The sequence below is a fragment of the Loxodonta africana genome, chromosome 18 (assembly GCF_030014295.1).
Source record: "Loxodonta africana isolate mLoxAfr1 chromosome 18, mLoxAfr1.hap2, whole genome shotgun sequence".
In the NCBI taxonomy this organism is placed as follows: Eukaryota; Metazoa; Chordata; class Mammalia; order Proboscidea; family Elephantidae; genus Loxodonta; species Loxodonta africana.
The window spans coordinates 61,497,802-61,514,559 of NC_087359.1; the positions used below are offsets into that span (position 1 = coordinate 61,497,802).

General features: G+C 41.2%; 1 protein-coding gene across 1 annotated transcript; it reads right to left on the bottom strand.

The window, feature by feature from the left end:
• Window positions 1-2,073: 2,073 nt before the first annotated feature.
• On the bottom strand, window positions 2,074-16,596 carry TMIGD1 (transmembrane and immunoglobulin domain containing 1). The gene is made up of 5 exons (XM_003416962.2): window positions 16,515-16,596; window positions 14,287-14,565; window positions 7,843-8,121; window positions 3,375-3,478; window positions 2,074-2,118 (listed from the first exon to the last, which is right to left on the bottom strand). The coding sequence occupies exons 1-5, from the start codon at window positions 16,594-16,596 to the stop codon at window positions 2,074-2,076; spliced, it is 789 nt and encodes a 262-aa protein (XP_003417010.2).
• Window positions 16,597-16,758: the final 162 nt, after the last annotated feature.

A 16,758-nucleotide genomic window follows, 5' to 3' on the forward strand; every position in this document is an offset into this window, starting at 1 on the left:
CTACTTTATTTTTACAGCATTTTCACAAAGCCTCCAAATCCTAATTTGAGAAATCTCAAATGAGGCGTGTGATCTGAAGACTTCCCCACAAACACTGGCTGGGGCCTCCAAGAAGCCAGAGAAACCTGTAAAGCATGGTCTTTAACTCCCTCTCTCTGTTCATTCCATGACGAAGTTCCCAAGGAAGCAAGGAGAACCCTCACAGGAGGCTTGTGTCTGCTCTGCTTAGAAACAAGTCTGTTGAGATTTCATATGTTCTGCTCATTTCTTCTCTTTGCTTTTATGTCAATAAGGGGTTTTTTACCACTGGTCTGACAGCAGATCTCTCCCTCTAGATGTGGCAAATTTAGCTATCGCGATATTAGAGGAAAAAAAGGTTTTTTTTTTTTTCCTAAATAAAGGGGGATCACAGCAGAGACATCTAAGGTGGTTCTGACTAGGGCAGCCTCTCCCCCTAACTCCCACCCCAGTTATATGGGAAAGAGAAGCAGAGACTCTTGTGGGGGAAAGATACAGAGAATGGAGGTGGGAAAAGTCAATGGCAAATTATAAGGGAGCTATAATTTAAAGCTAAGATATAGGAGGAGAGAACAGGCTGGCTCACAATATTGATAAAACCAAACCTATTGCTGTCAAGTCAATTCCAACTCATAGTGACCACTATAGGACGGAGTAGAACTGCCCCATAAGGTTTCCAAGGTGTGGCTAGTGGATTTGAACTGCCAACCTTTTGGTTAGCAGCCATAGCTCTTAAGCGCTGCCACTAGGGCTCCACAATATAGATAGATCTATTCAAATGACTATGACCACGCACAGAGAAGCCAGAGATGGTTGTAAAGGCCTATGCTGGCCAGCTTCCCTCTCCTGCTCTTCTCACGTTCATCCTCACAAAAAAACTCTCACATTCTGTGACTGTGTCCACCATGATGAGATGGGGAAAATAAGCACATATGCTGAGTTTTTCATAATACTAAATTTATTCAGTTTAAAGGAATGTCTTATATTCTGAGATTACTTCCTTTTTGTAGTCCTAAAATATTTCTTTTATGAAATGACGGTGAAAGTAGATGATCACTGACTTTTTTATGTGCTTCCTTGGTAACTTAAAAAGTTGAGCACTCTCTGTTCTTCTCCTCCACTTCCCAGTAATGCCCCCCTTTCTTGGGGGGGAGGGGTATTGCGCTGATTTGTGAAAGAAGAATGTCTGCTAATCTCTGATGGAGTAAAACACAAGTTAAATGGTAAAAGGTTACCAACCTATTGGTAATGAATCTCAATTAATTAATGTAACGTTCTAGGAGAAGACTCAATAAAATCTTACTTTTCATTCTTGATAATAGCTCTCTCCATAAAAATATTCCAAAAGTTTATCAGGTTAGTCATAAATACTGTTAAGTGATTAATGAAACTCTTCTCATAACCTCTAACAACCTGATAAGAGTGAATTTAAGAATAGCAATAAATACAGATGGAGCTCCATAAATTAAGGAGGCCTTGATGCAAAACTCTTCTTGCAGTCGATGGACATCTCAGCTTTCTCATCTGAAATGGACCAAGAAATGAATTACAATGAAAATCAGAGCAATAAAAAAAAATTTTTTTGAAGACACAATTCACACTCTCAGGAAATACGTCTTTGTTCTTTTTATCCACTGTCCTCTTGATGTACTATAGCCAACAGACTAAAGGAAGGTCCAGAGAGGAGGCAGTATTAGGCTGGAGACTGTGCCTCCTGGTCTTGTTGGGAAGGAGGACAGCAGCAGTGACTTTCCCCAGAGCAGGCCCTCTCAGTCATTGATACTGTGTGGCAATAAAATGCAGTGGCATAAGCATTAGCCCAAAATTGCTTAGAGTGCAGGCTTAAGACCAAAAGTATTTTCAGTTCTGCCCAACATAGCCTCACCTTTCTTTTTCTAAAGTGGAGGCAGATTCTCCCCCTCCCTCCATTCTCCTCTGAACCCCTTCACCTTCCTGCACCTCCCGTCTCAATAGGAATTTGCCTGGAATGGACTTTATGATGCGACACTGCTACCCATCTGCTTACGGAAAATCACTGACCCCAGCCCAGGGTACTTACAGAGGAGTTCCACTCTGGGGTTCTTGATCCTTCATGCAGAGCTAAAAGCAAACACAAAAGGGCAATAGGTTTGCCTGCTTTTCCAAAGCCCATGGGTAAACATTTTGATTGCATCAAGGTAACTCAGAGGACAGGTGCTGTGGAAATGCAGACGCCTCTGTACTGGCCCAGGTCTCATTTGTTTGGTCACATGGCTGATTTCCATTCAACTTAGAGAAGATGTAATTCTTAAATCAGGATGCCTCCAGGATTCGTAGGTAGTTGAGCATTTGTTTTCTTTTTTTTTTAAACTTGTGATGAGTACATATATGTAACAAAAAATTTGCCATTTCAATATTTTTGTATGTGCAATTCAGTGACATTAATTACATTCGTCATGTCTGCAACCATCACCATTATCTGTTTCCAAATTTTTCCATCATCCTTAACAGAAGTTCAGTGTCCCTCAAGCCATGATGCCCTCTTTTCCCCTCTTTCCCATCTCTGGTAACCACAATTAGATTTTGGTCTCTATAATTTGCCTATTCTAGATATTTCGTATAAGTGTGAACATTTTTTGTAGGAAAATTTTGCTTGGGATGGGAAGGGGATGGAGTGAATTTCTTCTTGGGAGACATTGTCCCTTGGGATACCACCCAGCTTCCACGTGTTTCAAGGAGAATGCCCTTTGCTGGATTAGTAATTCTGCCCAGGGCACAGTGGACTTTCCTTAGAGGCTTTTTGCCGTATTTGCCCTTCTTTGGCATTGGATTAATTGGCAGAGCCAAATGTATGGATGGCATTAACCTACGTATGCATATACTTTGAATCATGCTAACCAACAAGGCTAACCATTCCTCCAGTCAAACCCCAGTCCTACTGCAGCTGAAGCACGTGGCTGTACCCAAGAGATAAGCAGCAAATGCCATCTTTTCAATGCAGATCTCTGAATCCAGACCAGATGTTCCTCCCAATATTTATTGTTGTACAACAGGTACCATAGCGACAATAAACGAAATTCCAAGAGGAAGATAACTCAGTCCCAAATCCCCTAACCCTAACACCACAGCTATTTGTCTTCAGGTTGTGCACATAAGCACTTGTATTCTCTGCAAAGCTATACGCATAATACAAGTGCAATTTTTATTCCCTTAACTAACTTCTTTTTAGATCCCATGGTAGAAAGACCAGATTCAACTTTGCCCAAGAATCATTCCTAACTCTAGTCACTTATATAGCCAGTTCTCTGCCTTTATTTAGCAAATTTAGTAGATTCATTAGATGGCTTTATATCTAATAGCTTAGAATACTAAGATACCTCCATTATTCTTTTTCTTCTAGCCATCAGTCCAAAGCACAACGTCAGAAAGATGACAACACATGCAGCAATAATGGGTTCTATTGGTATGGTCCACCCTTTAGCTGTTGGAAATGCAAACACAGAGAATGAGAACTAACATTTTTATGCTTCTAATTTATGTGCTTCTAATATGTCTCAATCATAGTTCCTTGCACTTTAAATACATCTTTTTCTTAATTACATCCTCTCGGTAACCCCAAAAAGTAGGTATTATTATCCCCATAATACAGGCAAGGCTTTGAGAGGTTACTTGTCTAAAGTGACAGAACTAGCAATTGGCAGAGGCAGGTTTTGAATCCATTTGTGGAAGGATAATTTATTGAAATATGAAAAACTTCTCCCAGGCAGGTAGTCAGACCATTTTGTGTCTCTTTATGTGTAATTTTTGCCATGCAGAAAAGAGAAGGACTGAAGTCATGGTTCCTTCTGCTTCTTGAAAAGCCCAAAAAATACAGAGAGGTGTTCCAGTAGGGGAACAAAAGGGAGGAGGGGCTTTGGGGGCAAGTAGAGAAAAGGTGGAGAATCTGCTGAACTGAGAAGGAAGAGAGGCCTGTGCCCCCCAGCATCAGTGGGGAGCCTTATACCTGTACCCAAGCAGATGCTATGACATTATAGGAGGTGGCTGCATGGTGTCCCAGCAGAATTAGGACGCTAAGCACCAGCCTTTGCCACACACACAAAGATTTCCATACCTCCCTGAATGACATGGAAGGTCAGAGAGCCTACTGGTAACTTGGCCTAGGAAGAGACTAGCAACAGCCATGCCAGCCTGGAAATGGAAGTCCATTTCCTTGTTTTTTGAACACCAGGTAAGCTCAAACTGTCTTATTGATCAGGCACTATGAGCACAATGCCCATGCTTACGAGCTTTCCAAGGGCCTATGAAATTGTCTCAGCTTTGAAGAAAAATTTTATTGGCTCCAAAATATGAAAAAAAAAAGTGGCAAAGTCAAAATTATAAATGTTTAATTAAACATCTCCAAAATGTAACCTTGTGCCAACTGTAAATCAACTGTTAAATACTAATGTTTTATCTCAAGAACTAAACTTATAACTTATCTATAACAAGATTAAAAATGTATACAGTTTATACAAATCCTTTCAAAATTTTTATAGTAAAAAGTATACTTAATGGTATTGTGCCTCTAGGCTTATAGACTTATTTTGGTTATGATTGAGAAGCAAACTCTGATTTCTAATACGTGTTGTGATTGATTTACATATTCTCCCATAAGAGTTTTAATAAAAATACTTCTGAATAAAAAAGTATACTTAACGTGCTTCATTTTAATGTGTTTGCTACAATGTAGTGCGACCCTTCAAAAATAAGAGTGCTTAAGGTCAATCAAGTGTTACAATGACTCTGCCTAAGTTCCTGCATTCTGGTGCCACCCATGGAAAGACAAGGGGCTCCCATGATGACTTAAATGAAATTTTCCACCCACACAGAGGCTGGGGTTATGGAATCAGAATTAAGTTAATTTAAAGGAAATAAATAGCATGCTTTTTATTGTGCAATTGAGTTTGTAGATTTAGGTGCAGTCAACAAATATTTATTGAAAGACTACTGTGTGTCAGGCACTGTACTTGGCCCTGAAAAGAATAGAACAGACATGGTCCCTGCTTTCATATTCTAGTGTGGGAGACAGACATTAAGCAAACAAAAACTATATAGATCGAGATAAATATTATAAAGGAAACAGGATCACAAGATAGATACAAGGGGCAAAAGATGGGGAAGGGAAGAGGTGACGTTAAAAAAAAAAACAAAACCCAGTGCCGTCAAGTCGATTCTGACTCAGAGGTGATGTTAGATAAGTCTAATTCAAAGCCCAAGCCTTATCTACCTCAAGATTATGAAATAGGATTTATCTCCCCCGTAACTGGATGACACACTAACCAATTATTTTTTCCATCATTTTCTTCCCCATTTCTTGTCCAGCTCCTGACCAGAATAATTTGGGGGAGTGAGTGGATTAGGCATCCTCTGCTCTTGCCTTCTCTTGGCTGTTCCTGAAAATTACTCTCATGTAGGCCTGGGATGCACCAACCCTCTGGAGAATCTCTGCTCAACGGACCTTCTTCTAGCAAGCCTTCTTCCAGTAAGCTCCGAATCGTCAGCCTTGGGACACCCCAAAAAGGTTTACTTTACTGGGGGACACCATCCACTTGCAGGCCAAAAAGAGATGCCAAAACAAAGGGGAAGCAAAGGGGGGACAATAAGAAACATAAATCAGAGTTCAGTCAAGGGCTGGACCATTTTGACCAGGCTGAATAAAATGAAGGCCCATGTGATGGTCACTCCAAAAAACAAGCTGAAATAAACTGCCTGACCCATTTGGTCCCTTTGGATTCCAAGTTTCTGCTGAAAGTGACTTTTGCAAGTGCCACTTGCCACCACTAAATGTAATGCACCTCTCTCCTTGTCCTGTTTTACACTCTCATTTGTAACCAGACCCAGTATTTTTCCCCCGTATGCATTGTGGTAAAATAATTCCAACATGTGGGCTGCATCTTGTGCTCAAGAAAAGATCTGTGATGTCATTTCCAGCTTTGCATGACCTCATTTAGAAAGTACCCCACTGCAGGGGGAGGCTAGGAGAGGCTCACGACAAACTCGGCATTTAGCCGGTGCTTTTTTTTTTTTTTTTTTACCAGCAGTAGAGCGGAGACGTGAGATGGCCAACAGCCAGGGAAGAAATAAAGCAGGAAGAAATCAGAAAAACAAGTTGGTTTGGAAGAGTTCCACCTAAAAGAGGATCCTGCCCACCTGAAAGTTAGTTTGCCAAGCTGGCATCCTGCCTGCCACACGAGATGTATGTTTTTCAGGCAACATAGAACAATTATGAATCCCCTTAACCAAGAGGGAGGGTATAATCTCCTTGTCTGTCTGAGTGTGGTCTTCACAGCCAGTTAGAGTGGCATAGCCTGAGGCCACATCAAGCATGCTTTTGCAGTCCTGGGAGAGGTGGCTAGCCACAAACTTGAATGTGGTGCTCCTTCCATGGGTACTTAGATCATTTGTGGTTTTGGTTTTAAAAGCAAGTCGCCCCTGGGCACATGTCACCACTCTGCAGGACAAATTACTGAACATGCCAGGAATCACAGTCATGGCTTCAACTGGTAGCTCTAACTCCTGACTAGCCACTCTGTTGGTGTCACCAGACCCCTGAGGGGGAGGAAATAAGAAGCCCCCTGGTGGTGCAGTGGTTAAGAACTCGGCAGCTAATCAAGAGGTCGGCAGTTTGAATCTACCAGCCGCTCCTTGGAAACCCTACGGGGCAGTTCTACTCTGTCCTATAGGGTCTCTATGAGTCGGAATTGACTCAATGGCAATAGGTTTGGTTTTGTTTTTTTTATGGGCACATTAGTTGAATGCTTCTGGCAGGGGTTCAACTGGCTTCCTGGAGACTGGCAAGAATGGGAATGAGTGGGCATAGGGAGGCAAATAGCAAAGTGAATAGTGTTATAGCAGGATCTAAGAGCCTCAGCTTGTTTGGCTGCTCCCAGCATGCTGGCCTAAGACCTGGAAATGTGAGGATTAGCATTTTCGGCATCAGCCGTTCCAGGTATCTTGCCCTTCCTCTCTGTATGAGCAAGAACTACGAGGAGGTAAAGACACATAGAGCTTGGGTTTTTTCCCTGTTACTGCAGAGGTGTTAAACCTAGCTGTATGAAACAGGAAGTCAAGAGAAAGAGGGTGGTGGTGTTTTTTTTTGTCACCCCTTTCATTTTTTTCCCACTGCCTGTTCTGATTAGCCTGCAGGTTAGAATTGCAGAGCAAGGAGTAATTTTAGAGATCCATTTTCTTATCATGCCAGCAACTTTCTTCTCTATGTGTTTCTGACTTCTGTTTGTCATTAGGCTGTGAACTTACAAGTCCAGTTCCTACAAACCTTGTTACACAGGAGAATTCATGGAAACAGTCCTCCCTAAAAGCCGATGGAACAGTCCTTTGGTGCTGCGAACAGTTAGTGTGCTGTTTGCTATCCAAAAGGTTGGAGGTTCAAGTCCATCTGGAGGTGCCTTGAAAGAAAGGCTTGGTGATCTACTACTGAAAAACCAGCCACTGAAAACCCTGCGGAGCGTAGTTCTACTCTGACAGGTGTGGGATTGCCATGAGTTGGAACTGGCCCTATGGTAACTGATACTGATAAAATTCAACAGGGTTTTTTTTTTTGTTTTCCTACCCCTTGATGTAGAAAAGGATCAAAAAGCAGCATCCTCTCTGAGATGGGTATAATTCCCTGAATTCTTAGTGGAAAACCCCAGGATGGGATAATTTGCCAAAGAAAATCCTAGCTATTAATTACACTTGTCATCATCGTTTGTTGTCATCAAAAATATTTACTGAGCATCTATTCTGAGGTTTGCACTATGCTTGTGACTACCTAGACTTGTTTTTTTTTTTTTGGACAGCAGTTACCTTTAACAATCAGGTGAAAGTCCTTAGTCTCTGTTTGCAGAGGTGAACTTGCAATGCAGCTATAGGTCCCATTGTCAGATTTCTTGACTTTGGTGATTGACAGCTGAAAAGTCTCGCTTGTCTGGTAGACTTGGTGACGGTTTTTCTCTAAATCCAGGCTGCCGTTGTTTTTGTACCACATCATTTGAGCCTGGGGGTTGGATTTCACATTGCAAACCAACTGCACATCACTCCCTTCCTCAGCTGTTTGGAAGTCATCTCCGCTTAAGCGAGGAGGAACTGCAAGGCAAGCATTTATGTTTAACAGCAGATAAGCCGTAGTTCACGGTCAGCGTTCAAGGTCTTCCTTCAGTCTATCTCATGCAGTTGTTCATTCATTTGACAACTATTTATTGAGTACCTACTGCATACCAAGCTTTAGGCTAGCATATGGGGATGTAATTGGGAAATAAGATTAGTTCCAAACATTATAGAACTTTGTGGTAGAGAAGGAAAACCATGAAACAAACACAAACACATATAATACTGAATCTGTACCAAGTAGTCAATTTTTAAGAAATACAAGAGTATAAGCCTTGGGTCTTTGCTCTCTGAGAGTTAATATATCAACCTGTACTAGTATTGGACAACCAAAACCAAACCCCTTGTCTTTGAGTCAGTGCTGACTCATTGTGATCCTACAGGACAGAGTAGAACTGCCGCATAGGGTTTCCAAGGCTATGATCTCTGCGGAAGCAGACTGCCATATTTTTCTTCTGTAGTGTTGGATGAAACGGTATAATATTAAGAATGCAGGCATTGCCGTTAGCTCCAATTCCATCTTCACCACTCGCTGTGACCTTGAGAAAGTTACTTAACTGCTAAGGCCTCAGTTTCCTTATCTGTAAGTAGGATATGTAAAGAACTTATCACAGTGTTAAAAAGCTGCGATGATTATTGTGGGGTGGCAGCGGTGGTTGTTTCGAGGGCTACTCAGGCCCTCTCCTTTTGCATTTTGTCTAACCACATTTTCCCTAACTACATATTTACTAATGCATATTCGCATTCCTCAATAATTCTCTAGAAATAATGTCCCCCTCCCAGAAAGTGTTCCAATTGTGGCAACTCTGGCATCTGTGGCAGGTAAGCATGATTTTCTGAGCCCTTCACATCCCTCCATGTAAGTAACTTCTTACTCCTTCCATGATTAGGATAGCTGTAGACTCATAGATAGGAATCCCTGGGTGGTGCAGTTAATTGCTCTTGCCTGCTAATCAAAGGGTTGGTAGTTCAAGACCACCTAAAAGCAACTTGAAAGAAAGGCCTGGTGCTCTATTTCTGAAAAATCAAAAACATTATGAAGCAAAGTTCTACTCTGAAACACATGGGGCCACCATGAGTTAGAACCAACTTGAAGGCAACTGGTAGACCCACAGATAGTCAAACACATTGTCATCACCAAATAGTTCTAACCCTCTCCCCCACCAAGGTTTTCCAACATCAAGGGAAAGGAACAGCTGGACTAACTTTCCCCTCTTCTCCCTGCCCCTTCCATTTTTTGGCAAAGGTGCAAAATAGTAATAAAATGATTGAAGAATAGTCAGTAGGAAAGAGAAAGAGGTTGATAAGGAGGAAAAAAAGTAGCTCGTATAATCTGCACACTGACTAATTAGACCCTGAGTAGGCTGCACTATTAATAACTCTTTCAGAAGAATGACATTTTGTTGCTTTCTAGAATGAGCTTGAATCCTGTATCCATATCCAACAAGGATGTATATGGCATTCAGATACGCAGGAAGCGGCTAGAATAGAGAACGTGATTCCCAAATACACCAGTTCCATTTGTGAACAGGCCCTATTAGTTTTTCCTTATCATTTAACTCTTTCCACTATGCATCTGTCAGTTTGTCATACTGTGGTGGCTTGCGTGTTGTTGTGCTACTGGGAGCTTTGCCACCAGAATTTCAAATACCAGCAGGGTCACCCTTGGTAGACAGGTTTCAGCAGAGCTTCCAGACTAAGACAGACTAGGAAGAAGGACCTGGCAGTCTACTTCTGGAAAAATTGGCCAGCGAAAACCTGATGAGTAGCAGCAGAACATTGTCTGATATAGTGCAGGAAGATAAGCCCCTCAGGTTGGAAGGAAATCCAAATACAACACAGTGGCTGCAACAATGGGCTCAAATGTAACAATGACTGTGAGGATGGCGCAGGACCAGGAAGCGTTTGGTTCTGTTGTACATAGGGTCACTACGAGTCGGAACCAAATTGATGGCACCTAACAACAATAACAACAATTTTCAATTAATTTTAAACATATAAACTATAGATGGATATTCTCTTTTCTTAAGTTTAGTATATTTCGGATGAAGCTAAAGTCCTCTTGACTCTAGCCTGGTCACCTCCTGACCTCTCCAGAGATACCCACTGCTATGAGTTTGGCGTAAATCCTCCCAGACCTTAAAAAAAATTTTTTTCTGTATTTATAGTATACCTATAGGAAATATGGAAACCCTGGTGGCGTAGTGGTTAAGTGCTATGGCTGCTAAGCAAAAGATCAGCACTTCAAATCCATCAGGCGTTCCTTGGAAGCTCCATGGGGCAGTTCTACTCTGTCCTGTAAGTTTGCTATAGGGTCGCTATGAGTTGGAATCGACTCAACAGCAATGGATTTTTTGTTTGTTTGTTTATAGGAAATATATTGTATAGCTTTAAGGGGGATGATAAGACTTTACATAAAATACTTCATTCTCTAATAACTTGCATTTTTTTGTGATCTACCCACATTGAACCACAGAGATCTAGTTCATTCCTTTTAGCGTACTATGTAGTATAGTATATGACTCTTGAATCATTTTCTTTTGATGGGCATTAAGTTGTTTTCGTCTTTAAAATGTTACACAATGCTATAACAAGCATCCTGTATATGTCTCTTTATGCACATGAGCATGTGATTCTCCAAGGTTAATACCTAAAAGTACAAATGCTGCATCATAGGGTAGACACACATTAAAATTTGATAGATATTACAAAAGAGGGGGTCCCAATTTACACTTCCGGCAACAATGCATGAAAGAATCTGTTTCTTCACACCCTCTGCCAAGCAGTATATTGTTATCAAACTTCCATTTAGTTCTTGATCTACTATTTTATAGTAATAATATCCTCTTTAGATTGTATGTAATATTCTTGTCAGTTTAAAGAGCTTATTTGATTTACCAATGATGAGTTATTGCCATTTATTACCCCTGTGAATCAACGACCCAATGGTAGTTTATATGAATGTCCTCAGCAGCAATGCTGTTTAGGAGTTTGTTATAAAGATGATTTGAAAAGTGGATTCAGGCTGGAGAACTGGACAGTTTCTTTAAGCCACCAAATTATAGCATGGGTTATGGCTGCCAAGTCTCTTTTAGTGTGAAGAACACTGGATTAGGAGCCTGGGGATTTGTGTTCTGTCCTCAGCTCCAACTGTGATTTGGGTCCACAGTCTGTGCCTTAGTTTTCTCGTCTGGCATTTTAAGAGACCTCCAAATTCCCCCTGATAGTTCTGGATTCTATCAATGTAGCCAAGAAGGTAGCTTGATAAAAATCACATTTTTTCAGTTTATGGAAAATGAAAAACCAAACTCCCAGGAACGTGAAAATAATTCACTCTGGAAACACAAGCTGCAGGGTGGGCCGGGTGTCTCCAGAGACAGGCTTCTGGGCATTTTCTCCATCCTTATACCTCAGGAGCAATGGCATACATTTTTGGCAGAAAAGTTTGCTGAGCTCACTGGAGTCAAATTGAGATAGGACTAGGCTAGAGCAGGGCCGGTTGCCTCCTCCCCCCACCCCCCCACCCCCGGCCTGCCTTATTGCACATAGGCCAGGAAAAAGTTGAGCAGGACAGAGAGTGGAATAAACAACCTGGTACAACCATAACCCACCTCCTGGAAAGTAGAACAGAACACGCAGGCCCTGTGGGCAAACTGTTCTGGCTAACTGAGATGTTCCAAGATGTTGCAAATAAACTGTTAATATAGTCCTTGCAGGGTTCAGAGCGTGTGCAAAAGAAGTAAAAGCGACTATTGTTTGTCCTGCCCATGCCCGCTGAAGGGGGCGGTGTGACAAAGGGAACCAGTGTGCCTGCTTCACATCCCGTAATGAGTTATGTCAAGGTGAACCAAAGGACTTCCATCTTTAAGAAATCCTGCGTGCACACCTGCATTTGCCCAACACAACCTTTTCTCAGAAATCTCCACCCTTCTGCCCTCCAAGAACCTCATGAATAAACATCAAAACCCCTCCTCCCCTCCTTGTTGAAACCCTTAAATACTTGGATCGTGGGCAAATAGGTGAGACAGTGTCTCTGAAGGTTCCAGCCCTTACTGTCTCCTTTTGCTAGCTGCTGGCAAGATAAATTTGCTTGTGCGACTCCAGGCTGCCTCAACAGTTTTATTGGGCAGCATTAATCCAGTTGGGTTCAACTGAGGAAGGGGCCCTCGGTAACAAAATGGCTTTGATTTTTATCACTGCATTCCAAGTCCAGATGTCTTTCTACCAAATCAATCCACACCATCATCCTACCCCACAACACCCCACACCACTCACACCGTACCTCACTCATGCAAAACCTACCTTTCACCCAAACCACCTACTTGATCAGCTGTAGTATGATTTGAAGGACCCTGTGGTGAAATGAGTACCTTTATGTGGCCTTCTACCTTGGTCCTTTGGAAAAACAGCTTGAGAGACTTTTCCCCCTAAAGCCTGAGGAGTTACCTCCGCCCTAGTTTTCTACCCCAGGAGGTTTGTTACTTTTGTCCAGGTTGACCGACACTTTCTGGGTAAAATGTAAACAGCTAGACTCTTTGTCTGGCCCTGGTCTGCAGTCTGCCCTGTGATTGCTATATGCCCTGCAGGGACTGTCCATATCCCCATGCAAGTGAAGTGACTATGGACTATGCAAATGAGTTAACTATAGCCTACTATGCAAATAAAGTGTCTGTGGCCTACTGAGAGGGGATTGATCAGTTTGTGGCCCCTGTTGGGAGGGTCCATCCCTTGAAATTGACAAGGAGTTGTATATACATATGTATATATACACACACATGCAACTAGCCACACAGAGGTTTTTTTCAGACAGAAAGAAGCAGAGAGAGAAGCAGAAGGAAGAAAGCAAGAAGAAAAAGGAGAGAGAGAAAGGAGGCTAGGAACCTACTAAAAGAGCTTTAACATGGGTTAAGGGCTGTAACACTAAAGACAGCCAGAGGCCCGGAAGGGGCCGGTTGGTAGAGCTGGCAATGACAGATGGCAGGGCCAAGAGGAGCCCATCCTAAGGGGCCAGAAAGAGGCCTGCACGTCCGTGGCTGAGAGAGCTGTCCTGCAATGAAGAATGGAGACTGCCTACATGCTTCCTGATCTAGATCCTGAATTGTAGCCTGTAATCCTGATCCCAAGTTGTACCCTGTTCCTTAATAAACCACTTAACTGTAAGTACAGTTTGTGAGTTCTGTGATACGTTGCAGCAAATTGCCAAACCCAAAAGGGGAAGGGAAGAGTGCTGAGTAGGGGGAGAGCGGCTGATGTCAAAGATGGAGTGGTTTGGCAGCTTGGAGAATGTGGAAATCTGGGATATATTGTAATTTTACCCAGCTAACCCCCCTCTGGTGGGGGGGGGGAGGGTGCAGTTGGCAAACAAAAGTAGAAGGCACACGTTATTTGTGTAAAAATAAAATATTTGACCTCCACCTCATAGGAATTGTCTTCGTGGTGATTCTTACTTATATTTAAAGTTGTTCGTACAACCCCTAATACACATAGTTCCGATGGTGTGTTACCAATACCTGGCATACAACCACTGGGGAGTTTTCTTTTTTTTGTTTCTAGATGATGTTAAGAGATCCCCAAGGAAGGTGTTTCTAAGTAGAACACAAGAGCTAGAAGCCACAAAGGAAAAGATTGATAATTTTAAATACATAAATGTTTAAAACTTCAATATGGCAAAAAAAAAAATTATAAAGAATGTCAAAAATAAATGAGGAAATATTTACAATCTGAATGACAAAGGGCTAATTTCCTTAATTTACAAAGCCCTTTTACAAATCCATAAGAAAAAGGAAAATAACCCAATAGAAAAATGAGTGAAGGACATGAGCAGACATTTTATAGAAAAGAAACATGAATAGCCAATAAATTTATGAAAAGGTGATCACCCTCACTCTTAATTTTAAAAATGAAAGTAACATTTCCAATCAGGCTGACAAATTCTTAGAGTCTGAGGATACTGAGTGCTTGTGAGGGTGTGGGGAAACAGGCCCCCTCATGCTTTATGGGAGAGTATTAATTAGTCAGTTTGGCAACCAAGCAAACGTTCAAATGCACATACTCCTTGGACCTAGATTTCAACCACTAAACATCACGCAGATAACATCATACAGACAGCACAGACTGACTAGCAGTTTCTTTCCCCTAACTCACAAGTGACATTCAGCACCACTGAGATGAACATCGACTGATCACTCTGCAGCCTGCAGGTAAACGTGACTCCATTGTCGTTTTCACTGATGGGAGAGACACAGACGGAGCTGGAGTTGATTTTGTTTCCAGATTTCAAATCCACTCTTCCCTCTTCTCGGTACCAGAGAAGTTCTTCCTCTCTGGTGTGATTTTGAACAGCACATGTCAGAGACTCGTGGGAATCAGGCTTAGTGTGCAGGATATAGTTCTCAGTTTCACCGTTCACCGTTAAAACAGAGCCTGGGAATACAGAGCAAACAACCTGATGTCCATCAAGAATAGGTTGGTTAAGTAAATTCTATTACATCAATACAATGAAATACTTTGCAATAATTAAAAATAGTAATATTAACCAATATGATTTTACAAGGAAAAAGGTCCATAATGTATTATTAGCTAAAAAGTGAAAAAGGTTAAAATAGAAAAACAAAAAAACCTATTGCCCTTGAGTCAATGCAGACTCGTATTGGAGTCACCTGTCGATCTTAAAAAAAAAAAAAAAAAGAGCGTACTAATGGCCTGGCTTCCGCTCCCAGACCCTCTAAATTAATTGATGTGAGTGCAACCTGGGCATCAGATTGTTTACAAAACACCCCAGATGATTCTAATGTGCAGTGAAATTTCAGAACCACTGGGTTAAAAAAAGGGCTGTAGAGAACAATCCCTTTGTGTGTGTGTGTGTGTGTGTGTGTGAGTGTGTGTGTGTGTGTGCATGTGCGTGTAAAAATTCTTGGGGAAAAATATATATTGCGTAAAACCAAAACCAAAACCCATTGCTGTTGATTCCAACTCACAGCAACCCCATGTGTTACAAAGTAGTACTGCTCCATAGGGTTTTCTTGGTTGTAATATTAGTGGAAGCAGGTTGCCAGGCCTTTCTTCCAAGGTTCCACTGGGTGGGTTCGAACTGCCAACCTTTAGGTTAGTAGTAGGAATCAAACCTTTTGCAGCACCTAGGGTCCTTGTACATTGAATAGGATTGATAAAAAATAGAGAAGAGAGTGAAAAATACTTACTAGGCTTAAACTGATTACTTCAAACAGCTAGAAGGAGGAAATTAAGGGAGTAGGTCAGTGAATTAAAAAGGAAAAGGACTTTAGCAAAATGGAAAACTATTTAAGGCATAGCATTAAGTGAAAAGGCAGAAAACAAATTACATCTCTAGTAATTACTGCAAATATATAAAAGTTGAATATACACGTGGGCAATAACAGATTTGGAAACACTTTTTGATTAGATGGTGGGATTATGGACAAATTAGATCTTGAATTTCTGATCTCTCAGTATCGTTTTTGCAGTGTAGTGAAGTAAAGAAGTGTCTAAATGGCTGTGGTTTGTGGGGTGAACAAGTTGTTGTGGGTGGCTAGAATATATAGCAGTTTATTTTCATCCTTGATTTTTTAGAAATCTGTTTACTGCCTAGTAATATACCTGAATTTCAGTTTTTACTTTCCTGGGTCAGAAGCAGGTGACAAAGCTAAAAAAATAACTTTGGCTGCCATCACACACATACCCCCCCACCACCACATGCAGACACCAGATAACATTTGTTAATATTTTGTATAAACCCATAAAGTTTTCCTTTAAAAAGTACAAATTACTGGTGAAGATAATGAGATTGCTGTTGTTTGTCATTAAAAAAAAAAAAATTTTGTCATTAGGTGCCATCAAATCAATTTTCAACTTACAGCGGCTCTAGTATCAAAACAAAGAAGAATATACATGAAAACTTTCAACAATTATCTCTGGTTGATGGGATTTTGGGCGACTTTTTACCTTTCTTTCTTCTTTCCTATGTTGCCTAATTTATTTTATACAATGACTATGTATTACTTTTCAAATGGGGGGAGGTCTACTTCCCTGGTGGGAAGATTTTCTTGGACATGATGTGTTTAAATGGCAGAAGATTATTTTGGGTAAGATAGTAATGAAATGCGTTAAAACGTAGGCGAATTCTGCCTGTGCCTCTGGAGAGAATAGAATACTTCACTCTGTCTTGTGGTATCAGAACAAAAAACCCCAATATGTCTTCATTCAATTTTTTATGTTATCTGGTTTCCGTACTCTGAGCCATACCAAAGTGCTGTCAATCCGATTTGGATTCTATGATGTACACAATGCCCACTGATCACTTTTTAATCTAATAATTTTCTTTGCATAAAAAGTGGTCATAAAGAATGCCTACTTACTCGTCATTTCACGTGGCAGAAATAAAGTCACAAAGAGAAGAAATTTGTATACTTCCATTAGGCAGCTCCTCTTGCATGCCATCTTTAACGAATTCGGGTTGACTCTGTCAGGGGAAAAGAGTGCAGCTGGGTCTGTACTTTGGTCTATACTGAGTGTATGAACCTTTCTCCTGTCTATTATGCATTTTAAATCAATTCCCAGATGAGTCAACTCAACTATAACAGTGTTGCTTCCAGTTTTTAA